The 20,617-nt window shown below is 43.1% G+C and overlaps 2 protein-coding genes across 5 annotated transcripts; both read left to right on the top strand.

Annotated features, from left to right (window-relative positions):
• Positions 1-1,687: 1,687 nt before the first annotated feature.
• selenoo1 (selenoprotein O1) lies at positions 1,688-10,679 on the top strand. Its single transcript, XM_080474692.1, has 9 exons — positions 1,688-2,901; positions 3,997-4,200; positions 4,432-4,609; positions 4,962-5,092; positions 5,176-5,453; positions 5,524-5,692; positions 8,272-8,457; positions 8,623-8,779; positions 9,392-10,679. Exons 1-9 carry the CDS (start codon positions 2,348-2,350, stop codon positions 9,602-9,604), a joined length of 2,070 nt encoding a protein of 689 aa, XP_080330818.1. The 5' UTR covers positions 1,688-2,347; the 3' UTR covers positions 9,605-10,679.
• Positions 10,680-11,092: 413 nt separating this feature from the next.
• On the top strand, positions 11,093-16,503 carry mapk12a (mitogen-activated protein kinase 12a). Of its 4 annotated transcripts, XR_013935773.1 has the most exons (14): positions 11,136-11,348; positions 11,465-11,590; positions 12,368-12,497; positions 12,688-12,746; positions 12,842-12,953; positions 13,046-13,075; positions 13,211-13,258; positions 13,473-13,587; positions 14,181-14,252; positions 14,394-14,473; positions 14,540-14,618; positions 14,706-14,879; positions 15,062-15,255; positions 16,404-16,503. XR_013935773.1 is itself a non-coding variant. In XM_080474690.1 (13 exons), the coding sequence occupies exons 2-13, from the start codon at positions 11,472-11,474 to the stop codon at positions 15,127-15,129; spliced, it is 1,086 nt and encodes a 361-aa protein (XP_080330816.1). In that variant the 5' UTR covers positions 11,093-11,348; positions 11,465-11,471; the 3' UTR covers positions 15,130-15,299. The 4 variants fall into 4 exon arrangements, 3 of the variants coding, with proteins under 3 accessions (XP_080330816.1, XP_080330817.1, XP_080330815.1); XM_080474690.1 differs by lacking the exon at positions 16,404-16,503 and having other exon boundaries at positions 11,093-11,348; positions 15,062-15,299; XM_080474691.1 differs by lacking the exon at positions 16,404-16,503 and having other exon boundaries at positions 11,158-11,360; positions 15,062-15,299.
• Positions 16,504-20,617: the final 4,114 nt, after the last annotated feature.

The raw sequence follows: 20,617 nt of genomic DNA, 5'->3' as shown, positions 1-20,617 counted from the left end.
AAAATGTGAACAATTGGCAGAAAAGGAAATTCATATGTAGAAAATGGACAGACGTGTAACATGTAAGCACATATTGTAGAAAAACATTCTACAACAGGTATAAATACAAAAAAAGCTAATAGATATTTCTTTTCTGTCTTTAAAATGCTCAACAGAAGAAGCAATCCAGCTCTGTTCTGTGCTCGGAGTTTAGTTATAACAAATACAGAGGAGTGAGGTTAATCTCAAAACATTAGAAAACAAAGGGAACTAACGTTTCTCCATAATTTCATTAAAAGAAACTTACCAAACTGAGTTATTACACACAAAACTGAATGTTTCTTTTTATATTTTTTCACTTATAATTCATGAAACTCACAAAGTATCACCAATGATCAGAATATTATCTTAAGGCAAAGCAGATTCATGAGGACATTTCGTGGCAACTTAAAGCAAAGCATTACGTGTAATCAAACCCGAATTCAGAAAACTAAAACACAATCTATGGTGTCAAACACTTTCAGCCCAATTTCAGCTTGACTGTGCTGAATTAGTAAAATAGTGCCAAAATAACCTTTAAGTTTTTCTTTGTTGTGGCCTGGAACCAAACAATTACTACTGAAAATGACTACCACACGAGTCATTTCTGCAGATACTTTCAAGCCTTTATTTACATTATACAATGTGCATTAAAAAAAACTAACAATTGAAACACAGGGCCGAACTTGCACAATCCACATAAACAAAAAAATAAAAGGTGTCGGATATAAACTTGCCCTGGATTGTGTCCAGGTTCAAATCAAGTTTAAATCCTACACCTTTTTCTAGTGATGACCTCCTCCTTGTCAGGCTGCTCTTACTGCACAATTTAATCCTCTGGGACCGGGCGGGGTCCGGACGGCCAACAGTGCAGTTGTGTACGACGTTGGGTCCACAAAGACTTTCTCAAATAGAAGGTCCATCATGTCCGCAACATACCTGTTTAAAAAAACTAGAAATATCCAAAATACACCTTGGTACTTGTCACTGATTTATGTATTTTTGTTTTAAGGGTTTAGTTTTCCTGTGTTTTGGTTTTGAACGTTTGTGATCGTGTGAGAGCAATACCTAGTCTAGACCCAAGTTCAAAATATGTTCTGGTCAATAATTTAAACAATTTAACACTTACTGAATGCCGGCTCTGTCTTATGTGACTTAGATCTGAATTAAACCTTCAAGGCCTTAGGACAGTAGATCCTGAACACAGGTACACCGTGCCGTGTCCTGGCTTATGGTCGGTCAGTGTCTCACTATAGGACATGTTAGTTCGGTCGAGTCCGGAAGTACAAGAAAGATAAAATCACAAATGTTCATCAAGAAAAAGTTTAGGATGCAGTTCTCACAAATAAATAACTCCAGTTTGACTAACCTGCACAGCATTCCAATAAATGGAAAAACAACATTCTTTGGGGATAAACGAAGGATGGCGCTATGGAAAGACTCCGAAGATGAAGTCTGGTGGCGACGGCTCAGTTTTGCAACATCTCTTAGAGTTCTTTTGTCAACACCTCTAACCTGCCTACATCACATGGCGGCTGCAGACCGGACACACAGCAAACAGCTCCATGATGCAGTTAGGTTACATACTCTACGTTACTGTTTGATGTCGTTGGTGGAGAGTGGATGATTCTTCTATGTCAAACAAATAAATAGAAAACACATTGTGAGCAATTAAATACTTTTATAAACATAGCTCTAACTAATGCTGTGAACCACAACAGTCCTGCAATGACAGCAATAGAGGTTATAGGGCATTTCCACAGCAGTTAAACTGGCCTTCAGCTTCCAAATAACTGATATATTATGTGTATGTCCCTTTTTGTGCAAAATACAGTCAAATATTCCCCCAAAAAGTGACAGCATCACTGATATCTCAGCTCAAGTCTCATTGTGGTGTTTTGCTTGCTACTCTTGAGAATGTATTTTTAAAAAAAAAGAATGTTTTAAATTGAGGAAATGTAATGTTTCATATTGTTATAAAACACAATAAAACATGTTTTTTTTTATAGAGTATTTGTGACAATGAATGTAATACTTTCACATCAGCCATAGAGCTTTATCAGGTAAATTGCTCTTTTTTAGCAGTCATCAAATAGCCCAAACAACAATAAATAATATAAACTGCATCGGTTTAAGAATAAAGTTTGACAGTCAGTTGTATATCAAAATGATGCGGACAGAAATTTCTGCCGTCTAGTGTGCTGTTTCCAGTCGGACAGAGATCGATGCGACACTGAGTGTCACAAACATCCGGTTGTATCCTGGATTACGACATCGGTTGTCTTGAACTTCTTCTGGGTGGCACTGCAGGGCGGATGGCCCGGTTTGGATGGCTTATCTAGGACCTCGGTTCGCCCCCTCACGCTTCGTCCTTCCCGGTGTGTCCGCCTTCAGACGCCTCGGCTCGGTGGGGATGGACGGTATGGGTCTGGCCGTAGGTCGGTCCTCTCTGGAGCGGCTAGACTTTGACAACGTCGCCCTGAGGAAGCTCCCGCTGGACGAGTCCGAGGAGCCCGGCGTGCGGCAGGTGAAAGGGGCGTGTTTCTCCCGGGTGAAGCCGCAGCCGCTCACCAGGCCTCGGTTCGTGGCGGTGTCGCACGAAGCCCTGGCGCTGCTGGGCCTCTCCGGGGAGGAGGTCCTGCGGGACGAGCTGGGGCCCGAGTACCTGAGCGGCTCCAGGGTGATGCCCGGGTCCGAACCCGCCGCGCACTGCTACTGCGGCCACCAGTTCGGGCAGTTCGCCGGGCAGCTGGGCGACGGGGCGGCATGCTACCTGGGGGAGGTGAAGGTTCCTCCCGGCCACGATCCCGAGCTGCACCGGGAAAACCCGAGCGGCCGATGGGAGATCCAGGTGAAGGGAGCTGGACTCACCCCGTATTCCAGGTAGACATTACAAGATTAAATTGGGTTAAGATTATTCACTGGCAATCCGACATACAGGTCACATCTTGACAGCTAAGATAAACAAAACAAAACTGTATTTACTCAGTTAACAATTCAATATAACACCCAACAAAAGCTTCCAGACGTCTGAATGAAAAGGAAAGTAAAGATATAATGGAAGTTAAAAATATTGAGACAGAATAAAAATGTAATAAGTAATATTAGATATGAACCTATACAGAGCTATGTAGTGACTGGCACAAACACAGAAAGACAAGACAACCACACACACTCACATTAACACCGTGGGGCGATTTATAGGGTAACTTTTTCATTGAGCAAGCAGATTGGACAACATTGGACAAGTGGGTCCATTAAGGGACAGCGACGAGGTTCATGGATGAATTATGGTCATTATGCTGCTGTTCCATGTGTCCTGGGTCTTCTCGTCACTCCATCACAGTCTCCTTTCTCTGATCTTGTCCTGTGCTTAACAACGATTTGCAAAGTTTTAACGTCAATTTCACAGCGAACTAAAGCTTGTAACAAAACATCTTGAAACTTGTGTGTTACACTGTATTTAATACACGTTGACAAAGTGCATGTGAAGTCGGTGAACAATACGTTTCTAAAATCTGCTGAGTTCACATAAAGTAACACGTGGATCAGCTAAAATAACTCGACACAGTTGAGAAACCTTAGAATGTGATGCCTTTATTGTCACTGTATGTTTCGCATGCAATGAAATATCACCAGGAGTCAATCTAAAATTGAAAATGTGTTGTAAGAGGTTAAAAAATGTAATATAAGTATTAAAAGGATCCCACAGATTCCCACTGTGGCTTCCTGAGCGAGACCTTTGACCCCCCCCCCCCCCCCCCCCCCCCCCCCCATCAGCTCCCTGGGCGCATCCTGCTGCTCCAAGCATGTGTGGTTAAAGTTAATTATTTAATTAATTATGAACACGACAGGTTAAATGCAGAGAAATATTTCCCCAAGGAGACGAATAAATAAATGCTTCCTTCTTTTTTTTTTTTTGAAACATGAAAGTAAAAATCCAAGCCTGCATGCTTATTTTCTCCTGTTCGTCCACAGACAAGCTGACGGCCGGAAGGTCCTTCGCTCCAGCATCAGAGAGTTTCTGTGCAGCGAGGCCATGTTCTTCCTGGGCGTCCCCACCACCAGAGCTGGCTCCGTGGTGACCTCCGACAGCAGGGTCATACGGGACGTCTACTACAGCGGGCGCCCTCGCCACGAGAGATGCTCCGTAGTTCTCCGCATCGCTCCCACCTTCCTCAGGTGACTGCGAGCTTCCTTTGCTCGCGGGCCTCAAGCTCATTTTAGTTTAGGGCAGGGGTCTGCTGGAGCCTTAAACTTTTTCTTTGTTGTGTCAAAGAGTATATGTGATGAAATTGTCTTTATTTTCACAAAAAGCAAAGAATCATCATCGAAAATGACTGCCTTTGCTCCACCTGGCTCGGATGTCTGAGCCCATCGAGATATTTACACGGCGTTGCATCATGTGTGCAGGTTCGGATCCTTTGAGATCTTCAAGCAGGCCGACGAGTCCACTGGCCGCCAGGGACCCAGCTACGGACGCGACGAGATCCGAGGCCAGATGATGGATTACGTCATTGAGACGTTTTACCCTGAGATCCAGCAGAATTATCCGGACCGGGTGGAGAGGAACGTGGCTTTCTTCAGAGAGGTCAGGGCTTCGCAAGTGACACCGTCTTGCCAGTCGAAGCCTTTTTGGCAGAAGCTGAAAGGCTCCGGCAGATTTCCTTGAATCTGCAGACGCCGAAGCCAAAAACTTTTGGATCCTCTTATCCCGTTAAGCAGCTGAAGACTGTTCACTGCCTGCGTGTGCTGAGTCACAGCGCCTCGCATGAGATTAAGGCTATTAACGAGGATTTGGGGTTCTGACATTTTCCTCATCTAATTATGAGAGTCATCATATCATCAGCACTTCCCAGGGGACCTTCAGGTTTAAATATGCCTGACGATGTGAAACCATTCATCTGCGGCAAAGGAATAATGCTTTCTGTGTACACGTGCAGGTGATGCTTCGCACGGCCCGGCTGGTGGCTCAGTGGCAGTGTGTGGGTTTCTGTCACGGAGTCCTTAACACGGACAACATGAGCATCCTGGGACTCACACTGGACTACGGCCCCTACGGCTTCATGGACAGGTGGGATTTTTAAGAGTTTCTCAGAACACGTTACTTCGATAACGTCGTCGTACAATACTCGTCACTTTCCTTCTCGCTCGCAGGTTCGATCCAGATTTCATTTGCAACGCCTCTGACAACTCGGGCCGGTACTCGTACCAGGCCCAGCCGGCCATCTGCAGGTGGAACCTGGTGAAGCTGGCGGAGGCCCTCGCTCCGGAGCTCCCGCCAGACCGGGCAGAGGCCGTCATGGATGAATATCTGGATCTTTACAACCGCTTCTACTTGGACAACATGAGGAAGAAGCTGGGCTTGCTGGTTAAAGAAGAACCCGAGGACGAGATCCTGGTCACCGAGCTGTTGAGGACGATGCACGACACAGGTGGGTGTGAGAACGTCAACGTGTGGATTCATTGCAGCACGAGAGTGACTTCTCTCCGCTCCTCATGCAGGCGCCGACTTCACCAACACCTTCCGCAGCTTGAGTCAGATCTCCTGTCCCACTGACGGGGAAAGTGAGGGAGAAGGAGATGCTGTGAAGATAGCCACAGACCTTCTGCTGGAGCAGTGTGCCTCCATGGAGGAGCTGAAAGCTGCGAACAAACCCACCATGGATCCACGGTGAGGAGAAAACAAAGACAAACAAAAGACCTACTGCACGCTGAGTGTGGGCTCATATATGTTGAGCTGGAGAAATACTTGATTTGGAGTACTTTTCCCAATTGTTTTAACCTCTGATACTACCTTTTATAAAAAAAAAAAGCTAATCTGGACATTAGTTGCTGGTGTCAGTATTTCTGTTGAAAAAATAGTATTTTGCCAAAGATCAAACAAAAATGTCTGTACATGTTTAGTAAAATCACAAAGTTTGCAGTCAAAAATGAACTAAAAAAAAACCAAAAATGGACTCTTGGATTATTGTGCTGTAACGTTTAGCCTGTATTGCAGCACTACCCTGCACAAAGAAAGTTTTGACTTTTTCCAGGAATATAGTGCGTCAGTTTGCTGCAATACCTGCTGCCACCACTGGGTGTTGCTCGTTGTTTGCAGTTGTTTTTGGTGAGGAAAAAAGAACTGAAAGAAGATAATGGGTGCTTCCGAATAGTCCCTCCTTTCTCCTTTCCTATACACTTTTCCTTAACCCCGTGGATGATGTCATGACGCCGGAAATAGACTACTAAAAGCGCATTTCTACCACTTTCCCCTGTGCCTCTAACCACTGATATAAACTCAAATATCACAAGGTTTGAATGGAAATCAAAGGAAAAGAGGCTGCCAAGTGAATAAATAACCAATCAGACTGAGAATAGGCTGCACAATAACTTGGGGCAGCATGATCTGGTCTCCTTTTGTAAAGGAAGCATCAGTGTTTCCGAGGCTAAAGGAGGTTCTCAAGGAAGCATTGAGCCTCGGTTCCTTCGCTTAGTGAGAATTCCAACGTTCCTTTACATGGCCGCCGCTTAAACACTTCTGGGGTTAAGGAGAAGTGGATAGGAAAGGAGACAGGAGGAACTATTCGGACGCACCCGATGTGTCTCACTGCATCAGTCTGAAATGTCCTGAAGTAGCATTAAACTAGATTTCTGATCAACACACTGATATTAGGACTAAAAAGTAAAATGTTGTAATTCATGAATAAATGATAAAGACAACCTCAAAGCAACATTATCCTTTATTTGATATATTTTTTCTATTAATAATGAGATAAATATAAATTAATATAGGTATTGCAATTGAAAATACACACACATATACATCTTGAATGAACTCATTATGGAGTTATGCTATTTTTACTAGTATTTTTAGAGGTTTTTATATTTTCTTGTGTGATTCTAAAGACAAAGAGAACAAGATTGCACCTCAACACAAAGTCGGTTCATATTTGTTTTCGAGAAATTTTCATTTTATGCGTGTGGTGTTTTCCAGGAAGGAATATAATTTAAATGATGGAATTACAGACTTACCGTCTTAGCTTCTGGTATTCAAATCTGGAGGAGCTTTTTCTACTGAAAGGTCTTCAATTGTTACTTTTAGATATGTTGTGTTTTCCTAATCTCTTGTTGACAAAGAATCTTTGAGTAACAAGCTACAGAAGTTCTATCTGGGCTGCAAACTTTTATGTGTTGAGGGTGAAACTTCACACCACACTCACCTTTTTTTTAATTTATTTGTTTGGCCCGTAAAGCGGAAGTTTTTTTAGCCAATGCATGTTTACAGAAATGAATTCTCGTGGTCCGTGAGCTAAAATGTGTTCGACACCCCGCACTTAAGGGAAATATAAATTTGCTACAGCCAAGTCACACCCTTTTATTTCCCAACTGTGTCTCCTACATTCCACGGAAACCGTGTGATTTGTGTTACTAACTGTTTAATGCAGTGTTGAGCAACGACGACCAACAATCTTGGCTTATCTCGCTAGATGTTATTTATTACATGTCGGTTGGGGCTCACGAGTTTCCTTACAGGCATGAACTGGCATTACATTTTTATTATGTAATGTGAATTTGCAGATGCCAACAAAAAGTAGAGCTTCTCAGGAGGAGCAGCAGTGAACGTCTGGGGGTCAGGGGGGATGAGTTTTCCCACCGTAGAGCTTTCTTGTTGGGCTTTGAGAAGAAATGGGTAAAGAGTAGCTGATATTATTGCCATTGGATCTCAACATCTGTCATCCATTATATCTGATAATGTTGAAATCAGGAAGTAACCAACACACACACACACACACACACACACACACACACACACACACACACACACACACACACACACACACACACACACACAGAGTCACATCTATGATTTATTTCTAAAAGATTCACCTCATGCACCTGTCTCTGGACGTGGGAGGAAATGAGGTCTCTTTGTAGAAAACCCACGCGTGCACAGGAAGAGCGTGGAGAAAGTCGGTTGAAAAGGAAACTGAGACAGTTTCACTGTGACGAGAGAGTGCTACCCTCCACCTCGCCTCGCACTTCCCCTCGAATTTAAATTCATGTAATAGAAATTCCTGCTCAACCTAATCTCATTTGTCCCAGCGGATCCAAACACATTACCATGCATTGTTGTTTTTATCCCGTTACCTCATTTTCCCCATCAAGTCTGGAACAAACTCTTGGATCGCCGGCACTGGCAGGCGTTTTTTTTGTTGTGTGATTTCTCCAGCATGTTAATAAGGATTATAACTGTTTTGTGTCACTCAGCGAGCTGGCAATGCTGCTTTCCCTGGCTCAGAGCAACCCGTCGCTTTTCCAGATGATCTCGGACCGGGCGACAATAGCCAGGCAGTTGGACAAACTCAGCAGACTTAAAGATCTAATGGAGAGCAGCCAGGAGGAGCTGAGAGCCAAACACGCAGTGGACTGGACTGCCTGGATCACACGTTATAGGTGAGTTACGAAGGGGAGAAGGGTGGAGGAGCTGCACGGGCTTGAGTATTGGGGTGGGAGTGCGACTGATAGACAGAAAAAGGAGGAAATGGCGTGTCGAGGCGGATGCGGTTCCATGACTGTAGCTCTGTGAGTGTGTGTGTGTGTGCATTATCACCGCTGCAGGAAACGTCTGGGCCACGAGCTGGAAGGCCAGAGTGACGTGGCGACTGTTCAGGAGGAGAGAGTGCGCGTGATGAACGGCAACAACCCTCGCGTCGTGCTGAGGAACTACATCGGCCAGAACGCCATCGAAGCAGCCGAGAGTGGAGACTTCTCTGAGGTCTGGAGGCTCCTGCTGCGACACACAACCTACAGCTTAAACAACATATATACATTCCTTTATACATCACAATTCCATTATTTGTAACTTGTCCAGCTGCAGCCTGAGAGAATATTTGTTCTATTTGGAAAACTTCAGACTTCCTCAATCCACATATTGTATGTTGGCAGTTTGTAAGATATTTCTGAGCTCTAATATTTATTAATATAAACCCAAATGGTGCCACTCTTGCATCTTTTATATTATTAGGTTGAAAGATTGCTCTTAGTGCCTCAGAATGTCTATAATTTAGGCCGTGTCCTCAATATACGAGTGTGATTCTCACTCTCCACGCTACAGTTCCTCCAGCAGATGTCTCTGTGCTGTAAACCCATTTTTGCCATTAGTTGAGGTATTTTCCATTTAAATTCTCTCCACATCTTGGAGTTGTTTACCTTGTGGGCTTCTATACACACTTCTTCCCATTGTCCTGCCATGTGTTGGTTTCTACTCCATTTTTTATTTTTATTTTTTAAATCTTTGGAGTGTCATCATGTTTCATATGCAAAAATATATAGTCCTTTGCTTTCCGTGTCTCACTTTCACTCTTCACACTTCACGTCCACGCTGCAGGTCCAGCGTGTCCTCAGAGTCCTGGAGAAGCCGTTCTCCTCGCAGCCGGGCCTGGAGCTTCCTGCCTGGGCGGGCGGAGGCGGCGCGGCGGCGCAGGCAGAGCGGGACGAAGGAGAGGAGCAACAGGAAGAGGCCTCCACGGCCACGGCCAGAAACCCCGTCCCCTATGACAGCAAGCCTCCAACCTGGGCCTCTGAAATCTGCGTCACATGATCTTCATAATAACTTCCTTGACCGTCAGATTTCCTGCCTAAAGATGATCAGAGATGTTGATAAAGTTTGTTATTCCCGTTTTCTTTTTAGTTTTTTTGTTTGGTTCACCTTTTTTCTGTCCCTCCAAACTCTCTGTTATCTCGGCAGGCTGTGTCAGGGAAGTTATCGTGGGGAATGACACCTCACTGGTTGGCTGGACACAGAACAGACAGGATGTCAGTGGAATTTGGTTGTACACTTGCATGAAGTTTGAAAATAACGCATTTCCACGGCTGATAAGTTTTTCAGCCATTATGCGCTACTCAGAGTGTCGGACGAGAACAGGAAGTTCCTGTAGGCTTTAATGCAAAGCTGCTCGGGTTGTTGTAGAATTTGCAAACAAAATATGGATTATGCAGAAGTGAAGCACTATTGGTTTTCAACTTTGTGGAAACTCCTCCTAAGCTCTTCCTTGTATGTCTGTGTTCAGTTGACTATTAATGACGAGTCAGGCAACAAGTCCGACCGAGACCTGTCTGATTCTGACAAACTGGGGGGTGTCGCCTCAAAAACATACCAAATAAGATACAAGTGTGTGAGGAAGTCTGGTTTTTATTTTGATGCTTGAAAGAGACTGATGTCACGTGGTTTAAAACGCTGCTGTAGATAAACACGCACAATATATTTTCCTATGATAGAAAGCGTTGCCTTTTGTCGTAGCAACACTTTATTGGCCCAGAGCCAGAGCCACAACTTTCTCTTTTTTTAGCTATCATGTCACACAAGTAGAGGAAAGACAAAGTGAGAACTGATATTTTTTTTCCGTTAATTTCAGGTTGTGGCCGTGCAAAAAGAGGAAGCTTGTTGTAGATATGCCATAAATTGTATAAATGGGGAAAAAATATTAGTGTGTTTTAATGAATGACGCTGTCTGTTTGAATTTTAACTAAAATGTGCACTTATAGAATCCAACATCAGTTCATCACTTTGATAAATTATCTGCCCTGTTTTTAGATCATATATATATATAAATAAATAATTGAACTCTTCCACGGTTGTAGCCTTTACCTATTTCAATAAACTGAGCAGTGAATTTACACCGTGTCCTTTTTGTGTTGTCTTTTACCCAGAGGTGGACGAACTACTGAATAATTGTACTTAAGTAAGTTACACTGTTGAGACTTTCTGCAGGACCAGGCTTGGTGGTGCTTTGTTTGTCTGGTTGGGGTCAGGGGGGTAGAAGGAGCAGGCAGACCAACAGATGTTTGAAACCGCTGGTAAAACTATTCCAGAATTTTTTTTTTTTTTTTTAAAGATTAATGTGTTTAAAATATCACTTAATATGCACATTTCCAATTCTTAATTTTCACATTTTCTTTCCTATTAATTTATTTGGTTGATGTCTAGTGTCACATGTTTAATCTTGTCTTTGTGTTTAACTGCCAAACAGGATAGATAGTGTAATGTATTGACTGTGTGTGAGATAGTGAGGTTTCCTTCTTGTTTCCTGGTATTTCTAAAACCATTGCGCGTCACGGGTTCATGCCCCAGCAAGCCCCAAATATTTGCTCTCTGTGGAAGAGCTGCGCAGCACTCGGAGCGACCTTGTAGCTTGCATTTACCACGTTGTATGGTGCTTTATACGCATCAGACGTCGTGTGTCTCGGCTCGTTGTGGTGTACCTTTAATTGCCGGCCTCCACCAGGCACCCGGGAGTGGCTTTTGGCGACCTCAGGGTGCGCCCTGAGCTGCGCAATGATCGAGGGTGAGCGCATAGGTGGGATCTGGGACAATGGGTGTGTTGCGCCGGAAGAGACAAAAGAATTAAAGAGGATCATACACCTAAACGCTGTATGTTCCTCTTTTTCTTCTTCTTTCAAGATATAAGATGAGTATGCGAGTCAGACCCGGGTACCACCGACAAGATGTCAACAAAACCTCGTGGGAAGTACCGGAGCGGTACCGGGAACTGAGGCAGGTGGGCACCGGAGCGTACGGGACGGTTTGGTAAGTGATATCTAAGAAAGTGATGGTGGTTGTCGGTGGAGGGAGGGAGAAGGAGGGGGAGAGGGGGGGGACTGTAACACCGATTTTGGTGGACGTGGATGACTGTAACAAAGAGCATGAACAGATGGAGCCGTACAGCCAGGCGCACTGTGCCACGGCTCAACAAAAGAAAAGACAAAAAGAAAGTAGGAGCGCTCTACTGAGCTTCACTTCCTTATGATGGAGGCACTTTACAGCTCTTCGTGTTCTCCACGATCATCCTGACAACTCCAGTCATTTCCAACACGATCAGCTAAATTGCAAAGAGCGCACTGGTGGGTGAAATGGCTGCGCGCTGCCAAGTTTTCTGCTGAAACACAACAATGAAAAGCTGCTTTTCAAGCACCTTGTGTGGTTCATGCCCAGCATGGGGCCTCTTTGTTATCAATGATTAACTCAGCAGGCGGTTACTAAACTGTGCTGACTGAATACAACTTAATAACACATGAGCAACTCTGAAAAAATGTGGTCGAACACAAGTTGCAGGTTGAGGCGCCCGGCGCAGGAATCACTGCTGATCTGTGGCAGACGATTGTGTTTTGAAGGAGGATGTGCCTCCAAGCGCAGATAGATTTAGGCTAAAAGTGAATATTCAAACCCAGAAAATACTCTTTAAGTGTAATCTGAATGTTCAATGATCACAGGGGAGTTCTTGTTTATTATTTCCTCATACTTTCACATTTGATCATGTTTTTGGATTTTGCATCACAGCCTCTCTGGTGTTTCCCTTCCCTCCAGCTCAGCGGTGGACTCCCGGTCAGGAACGAAGGTGGCCATCAAAAAGCTCTACAGACCTTTCCAGTCTGAGATCTTTGCAAAGCGAGCATACAGAGAGCTGAGGCTTCTCAAGCACATGAAACACGAAAATGTGAGGCACGGCATGACCTCTGCAGTGCTCCGAGCCCTGCAGTGGTCAGTATCAGTTCCATATTTAGATTTTTTAAGATTTAATTCATTATTACAAATGTTTTGTGCTGAAAAATACTGGCTAAATCCCAATGATGTAAAAATAGACACCTTATGCAAGATGATTATCTGACAGGATTCTTCTGTTGCAGGTGATTGGCCTGTTAGACGTGTTTACAGCCGACCTCTCGGTGGACAGATTCCATGATTTGCAAGTTCCCTTTTCTGCTTCTCTGATGATCCGTGCATGTATTTTGGCTGAATAGAGTCTTGACTGTCACGTTATTCCCTTCTTTTTTTTTCCAGCTATCTGGTGATGCCATTCATGGGGACAGATCTTGGGAAGCTGATGAAGCTGCAGAGGCTGTCAGAAGAAAAGATCCAGTATTTGGTTTACCAGATGCTCAAAGGCCTTAAGGTTGATAACTTGATCTGACATACATGAAAGTGTTTTTGTAAATAAAATTTAAAAAAGTCAACTAAATGCTTTTTAACTTTCTTTTACGACAGTATATTCATTCTGCAGGTATCATTCACAGGGTAAGATTTTTTTTTTAATGCATTCTCAACATTTAAATAAACATTTGTTAAGTTTTTCCCTTTTTCCTCGTGTTGCATAGTTGCTCTGTTTGCTGCAGTGTAATCTCACCAAAGTTAATCTTTCACTATTCACAGGACCTCAAACCAGGAAATCTTGCCATCAACCAAGACTGTGAGCTCAAGGTACGTTTACGTCACCACAATAACTTTAATTAGAACTGTTTACCACCTACAGAGGAGCCCGTAACTACACAATAACAAACACGTAGTCCGTTCCTTCCATATATCTTCAGGTAATTTCCCAAAGTCTTACCTCCAGCCTCATTAACTCACAGGGGACCAGGATGTAAAAGTTGGTGTGTGTGACTCGACTGTGTTTGGTGTCATGTTCTGTCAGATCTTGGACTTCGGTTTAGCTCGTCAGGCAGACAGCGAGATGACGGGGTACGTGGTGACTCGCTGGTACAGAGCCCCAGAGGTCATCCTGAGCTGGATGCACTACACTCAGACCGGTAATGGAGCGCTAATTAAAGGAAAAACACTCTGGTGCTGTCGTCTCTCATCACTGGGCCATGTCGTCTGTCCACCCCCCCTCCCGAAATGGCGCTGAGGCTGGGTGTTTATTAGAATTAGATGTCTTTTTGTTCCAACCCAGAAGCTTTTGGTTCAGCCGGTGATTTGTTAAATTTCCTGGAATGACCTTTAAAATCTGCAGAGAACAAGACTGTACGCGTTGCGCTGGGCAGCGCCCGACGCTTGTAGGTGGAGAGCGGTAGCTGTAAGAAGTGCCTGGGAGGAATTAGTTTGTCCGACTGAACCTTTAATTAACCTTTTCTGTAAAATGTTATATCTTGCGGTTGCACTACATTGTTTGTCAGTGGAGATATTAGTATGGTATTTAAACTCTGTTCCGAGGTCAAGCAAGCTTAAAACAGAAATTCTACCGATGAAAAACTGAATAATGTTGAATAGGCTGTCGTAGAGCCACTAGATGGTGCTCTGCTAACGTCAAACTTTAATATTTTGCTTTTTGACTGTCAATGCTGCTGCTGACTACCGACCTGTCAATATGTGGTGGTTATAAACTGTTTTGTTTCTTTTTCAGTGGACATTTGGTCCGTGGGCTGCATCATGGCAGAGATGCTGCAAAGAAAGCCTCTCTTTAAAGGCAGTGACCGTATCCTTCCTACTACTTTGACCCACTCAGTATTACAACATGAGGAAAGGCTGCGTCCTATTTTTTTTTTTTTGGAACACAATCAATAAATATTTCCACAGAGAAATGTTCTTTCTTTAAACCTTGACCTCTGGCGCTCAGACTTAGACCAACTCACCGAGATCATGAAGCTCACGGGGACGCCAACTCAGGAATTTGTTTCAAAACTGGATTCTGAAGACGTGAGTTGAGTAATCAGAGATCAGAAGATGCATTCAAACACGTATTCATCACTTGCTTCTCCGTAGGCCAAAAGCTACATCAGAAGTCTCCCAAAAGTGGAAAAGAAAGACCTTCATAAGGTGTTTGCCACATCTAATCCACAAGGTAGAAGACGCTCTGCCCTGCAGTGTTTTACATGTAAATATCTCCGGTGAAGCTGAATCACCATCTCCTGTTTTCCCTCCTCCCCAGCCATATCTGTGCTGGAGCACATGTTGTTGCTGGATCCGGAGAAAAGGGTGACGGCCGCAGAGGCTCTCGCGTTGCCGTACTTCACCGAGTTCAGAGAACCAGAGGAGGAGACCGAAGCTCAGCTGTACGACCACTCGCTGGACAACACAGACCTCAAACTGGACCAATGGAAACGTAAGAATGTCGAAGAGAGAGAGAGAGAGAGAGAGAGAGAGAGAGAGAGAGAGAGAGAGATCAATATGGAATGGAGCGGGAAAGCTCAGTGTTGGGGATGTAATTTCAGAAAGAGGCTAAAGGAAGTAGACAATAGGAGATACTTGCATTGATTGATAGCCTTGCTGTGCTCTTGTCTTTAGGTCACACCTTCACAGAGATCTTGACCTTCAAGCCTGTTTTGATGGAGTCCAAGGAAACCTCACTGTGAGACGCAGAGGAGTTGACTGTGCAGCCAAAACAAACTAAATCATTATGTTGTGCTGCGCTGAGAAAAGGATTTGACCGAAAGGCTGAATGAACATCCACTGACCCTTTTAACTGCAAGCTGCCATGGGTTTGTCTCTGTTGTCATTAAATTCAGATGGTCTTTTCTGCGTAATTTGGTTTGGATTGGCTCGTCTCCAGCTCACAGGAGAACCGGTACTGAGGAGGCGACGATCGACCTACTACACCCTGTATTTTATGGTTGAAGCCGTGAACTGCGATGAGTTTGTCTTATTGAGTCCCAAATCTTCGTGGTTCAAATGTAGCTGTTAATACTTAATGCTTGTCAGTATTTTTGTAGATTTTCACGTCTCACTTGTTGAGGATCTCCCAGATTTCATCAGCAGCCACCTTTAGTTTTTGATAAATGTTTTTACTACTTATACATATATATATATATATATATATATATATACACACAAAATAATGGATTTACTTCCTAAAAGCGGGGCTGTCAACCCCCATACATTGAGCACAGGACTTTAAGCTCGCTCCACGTTTGTCTCATTTAAAATCTGATGATATGACTTATTGACAAATTTGAGGTCAAACTTGACGACTCACAATGCACAAATGGGAGCTGCTGCGCTGAAAATGAAATTCATTCAGCATCTACAGTCTAAAATTGTCCAAGTTGTCAGACTCAGTTTGACATCATGCTGACTTTATAGCTTTTAATTTGTCCCTATTACATGTGTCACATTGCTTAAAACAGTCATGTGCCAACAAAATTGGTTTTGCTCAAAATAAATACAGCGCCACCCTGCACTTGAAACTTATTGTGATTGCTAGATGCAGCTGAAATAGATCCAGATCTGGTGAACAACACCATAAAAGAGGTTTAGGGGTTTAGCAACCCAGTGGTTGAGTTTGGCGAACCAGCAACTTGAAGTAACATTGAAATTATCCTCTTTTTTTTTGTGAGTCTCCGTTCTCCTCATGCTGATGGATGACTACACACCAATCTTAAAGGCCATGTGTGAGCTATTTATCCACTGAGCTAAGATCGCCTCGCTCTTCAACAAAACGTTAAACTCTTGTGGTTTAGATTTTAGATCACAGTTACATTCAATGTGTCAAATTAAAGCCTTGACGTCCTTTTAAAATCTGGATAAGTATATGTGACCGGTATCAGTGAGAAACAATACATTTTACATTTTACATGTGTGCGTGTTTCGTCTACATGCCAGCTCTGACCTTGCTTTTTTTTTTCTCCAGTACTGAGCTGTGGATGCTTTGGAATCCTCAGGCGAGCGACGCACAAACACTCACGTGTTGATTTACGTTGTGTTTTGTGAAATAAAAAGTTGCAAAAGGCATATTTTCCTACAGTGAATCGTGAATTCTGACAGTTTCTAACAGCACTCATGCATTTTTAATATTAAGGATTCCCTTCGAGAATAACCCAGATGCTGCAGCAGACTTTTATAATGGGTGTTTTCTCCCAAAACAAATCAGTTATGCGTTCAAACTGTGAGTGTGAAAGTTGTTAAACTCCACCGCCAAAGTTTCAAATACGAACGCATGGCAGGCATGAAGCATAGTCGTGTGTTAGTGGCTTAAAATGGAGCATGGCAAAAACAAAATGATGAAAGAATACATCTGGGAAAAATCTGAGAATCTGTTGGGATGATGATGAAAGTTGGTCAATAAATAAATGTAAGTCATTATGAAGAATTCAATTTGGTAAAAAAAACAAAAAACAAAACAGAACAGTTGGTGGTCGAAAAAGAGAACATTTTAAATCTATACTATATTTCACATCAACCTGAAATTTAACCATCTGACTTTCAAAGCACAAAGGACTGTTTGGATATTTGTGTTTCACTTGTATATCAACACTAGGTGGCAGCAGGTAAACATGACCAGATTATGTTTGTCAGCTCAGACAGTAAAACAGCAGATTAACAAGGTCACTGCTGAAGACATTTTGACAGACGACTGAAATAAATTCACCACAAACAGTTAAGGCAGGTTTGCCAACTCCAAAGCTTTAATTCTGAATAAGACTCACATTTCTACTCCAGTGCTATTCATCTGAAATTGCTTTTGACACTTTTTTGAAATCGGTTAAAAACTGGAATTCCTTTAGCCTTAGCTCTACTCCACACTTAAAAATAATTTGCCACTTTTTCTTCTCATGTTTCTCCGTCTCTTCTAAAGGACAACACTCTTTAGATTCATGTTTCTTCACCAATATTTTTGTAAGAAAGTTCAATCTTGATCAACCAAAACCTTTTTATTCAGGGTCCACAAACAGCCCAGACCAGTAAAATAGTGCCATAAATAACTTTTAAATTCAAAGTTTTTATGTTTTAGTCTCATGACACATGACTTCCCGTCCTTGTGTCTGATTGCTGCCCTGATGTGTTTCACCTGTGCCTGAGTGTGTGATTGTCTTCACCTGGTGTCTTTTTGTCTATGTTCATTTTTCACTGTGATTTTTCCACTGGCGCTCTTGTTTACTTTATTTTTGGTGTGCTGGATTTTTGGTTTTGCCATTTTAGAAAATAAAAATATGTGCGGCGGTGTCGGGCGTGTTGAGTCCTCTCCTGAGCCACACTAAGCCCCAGTAGCTGTTGCATTATGTATGTTTTTACAAACCCATTCTGGTAGCGAGGTTCCATTCATGTCAGCATTATCGATTTCTCAGCTCGTCCCTCTGTGTTGTTGTGTCTGTTACTTTTTAGAAATCTGTTTGGAAAAGTCTGTTTTCCTTGAATTTTTTTTCTACTTTCTTGGTGGTTTGGAGTCTCTCGTGGGCTGGTTTTGTTTGGCACCCCTGATCTAAGCTTAAGATGAGACTTGGCAGTCTGCCAGAGTGGCTTTGCATTTTGACATTCAATAAACATTTCCATCACAATTTGCCAAGTAGAGAAATCCTAATGCTTTACCCAGTTTACAATGTCACACATCCAAACAAAGATGGCGCCCACCATCACATCAGCCCGATGTTGGATAATGAGGATTTAAATGTTGCAAAAGTTATTTTCCCAAGCACCCAATTACTCTTTATTAACGGCGTCTGCCAAACATCAGACTGTTAAAATACTGATCTTGGCAATTAGCTTCCAGTCTCACAACTCTGTCTGAGTGATTAAAGCTGTCGGAGAGGAGCTGACATGGCCGCTTATCAGGTGATTAATTGTCCTCCGGTCGACACTGATGACCTTATTTTTGTGCTGAATATGAGCGACGACTCCAAGAAACAAACGTTTGAACATTCCTGCCGCACGCCTGTTTGCTTTTTAGATTCTCTCCATTCCTCCATCATAAGTCTCCACCGGTGGGTGTAGAATTTAACAAGCTTGTCTTGAGTGACCTCCAGATCCTTGACTCGGGAGGCCGACTCCCCAGAGGACCCCCTTCCCATCCTGAGCCCCTCCGCACTGAACTCTGGGTGATTTTGTCCACACAAACAAACACTTTAGGGGACATCACAATCATTTCCTGGAGATTTATTAAATACAGAGTTTATTTATTATTTTTGCACAAGTTTAAATAATGGATATATCAAATCAAATGTAAAAAATCAGGGAGATGAGGAACAGCTGGAAGCGTCTAATAATTAAATTTCAGTGTCTGTATCCGTGAGGTCTTGGGATTTTGTACTGTTATGGTTAATTTTAATTAAAACAGCTGAATATGAGTTTTAACATTTTCAAAGGACACTGTCCTTGTATTCAAAAGAAAGCCTCGTCCCATAAAGTTCAGACAACTTCATTTATCTTACATTTGTACCTTCCAGGTGTACATTTACATTTATGCACGCATTCAATAAATGATCAATTATTGAATCATCAATCTGTCAAGAAAACAATTAAGCATGGGTCCGAAGCAAAAGTCAGATCAGCAAAATAAAAACTAGATAAGATAAAGCGTATAAGATAAAAAAAAAAAGGATAAAAGTAAAAAGTGACCATTCAAGCATGTGTAGGTCCCCATAATGTTAGTAGTACCTCGAGCACACACACACACAACCACAAACACAGGCTTGGTGCTGCTGGATAGTTCACAGAGAAGTCAGAGAGTTCTGATTCCAAAGCAGACGAGAAAACAGAGGGGAAAGTTCTTTTTTTTTTTTTTTTTTTACCCCTCCCCCCCTCCCTCCCCCCCAAATGTCCAACACAGCAGCACATGGCTGAGCTGCGTCTCTTGTTTGTTGACCCCCTGGTTTATTTTCAGAGTGTTCTGGATTTGAGCAGCATTTCTCCGAACACACATGCACAGAGCTCACATGGTGCACACACAGAAACACCTGGCATGCTCACTTGGACACACACACACACACACACACACACACACACACACACACACACACACACACACACACACACACACACACACACACACACACACACACACACACACACACACACACACACACACACACACGGAATGGCAGCAATGCTCAAACACTCATCTGACCGGGGTCACTCTTCTTTCTTAAAGTGGAATGTCAGTTATAATTGTGTTTATTTTATGTGTCTGGGGGAGGCACATCACCGTGAGTCTCACCATGGTGAGAGGATCAACACTGTCTTTGCACAGATTCTTCACTCTGCATGCATCCCCACAGATCACTTTGCTTCTTTAGCCTGAAAGATTTAATCTTTTTTTTTATTTTTTATTTTTTATTAACCACTGATGAGCTTGGATAACTTTTCACTTTGCGACGTTTATCTCACAGCAGGAACTGTGACAGCTAAAGATTCCTAAAAAACAAAAGCCAAAGCCGCCTCTGTTCCGAGTGAAATCGAGTCTTTATTTCCAACCAAATTCATCAGGTTTCACTAAAATGAAGCGCGACAACTCGACTTGTCGTCTGCGTCCGTGTTTATTCTCCCCGCTTGTTGCCGTGTCCTTGGCGGAGATAAAATTAAACGCGCTCAAGGGCTCAGCAGAGATAGATTGATTGGAGTTTGAGCACAAGGTGAGGCGAAAATCTGCCAGTAAGTGGAGCGGCCTGTGTCTGCACACATTTGAAGTTCAGGATATTTGTGTACATGATGTGCACCGTGTTACTGTTTGCTCGGTTCAGACCTGCTGCTGCTGTTCTGTGGTGAATTCATCGAGCTCTGCGTTTCCTCATACATGCGTCTGGGACGTTGTTAAAAGTCAGACATTCTGAATGACAGCAGGGGTATTTTTAGCTCCAGTCTTGGCAGCTAAAGCAAGAAAAGACATCAGCGTGTGTGGATTTAGAGGATACAACCCCCCCCCCCAAAAAAAAACATTATCCTCAATCATTCAGCAGGCTTTCTATTTGTTTGCTTTACCAAATACCTGTGTTTACGGCTTTCCAGTTTCATACTCCGAGTCTGTATTTATCCAAGTGTTTGTAGAAGTTAATGTGCTTCAGAATACAATAAAGACATCAACTCCCCTCAGGCGTTCTCCCGTCTCTACACGTGTCCAGGCCTCGGTGTTAT

This window comes from Lipophrys pholis (genome assembly GCF_963383615.2).
Source record: "Lipophrys pholis genome assembly, chromosome: 11".
In the NCBI taxonomy this organism is placed as follows: domain Eukaryota; kingdom Metazoa; phylum Chordata; class Actinopteri; order Blenniiformes; family Blenniidae; genus Lipophrys; species Lipophrys pholis.
Note: the sequence above shows the minus strand (reverse complement) of the source record. Positions and strands in the feature narration are given on the sequence as shown.

Excerpts from the sequence above, each read along its gene's own strand:
- selenoo1 (XM_080474692.1), top strand. The coding sequence starts at position 2,348 with ATGGCTTATCTAGGACCTCGGTTCGCCCCCTCACGCTTCGTCCTTCCC. Across the intron at positions 5,093-5,175 it reads CCCTACGGCTTCATGGACAG|GTTCGATCCAGATTTCATTT; the intron begins GTGGGATTTTTA and ends TCTCGCTCGCAG. Across the intron at positions 5,693-8,271 it reads AAACCCACCATGGATCCACG|CGAGCTGGCAATGCTGCTTT; the intron begins GTGAGGAGAAAA and ends TGTGTCACTCAG.
- mapk12a (XM_080474689.1), top strand. The coding sequence starts at position 11,339 with ATGATCGAGGGTGAGCGCATAGGTGGGATCTGGGACAATGG. Across the intron at positions 11,591-12,367 it reads GGAGCGTACGGGACGGTTTG|CTCAGCGGTGGACTCCCGGT; the intron begins GTAAGTGATATC and ends CCTTCCCTCCAG. Across the intron at positions 12,747-12,841 it reads GTGGACAGATTCCATGATTT|CTATCTGGTGATGCCATTCA; the intron begins GCAAGTTCCCTT and ends TTTTTTTTCCAG.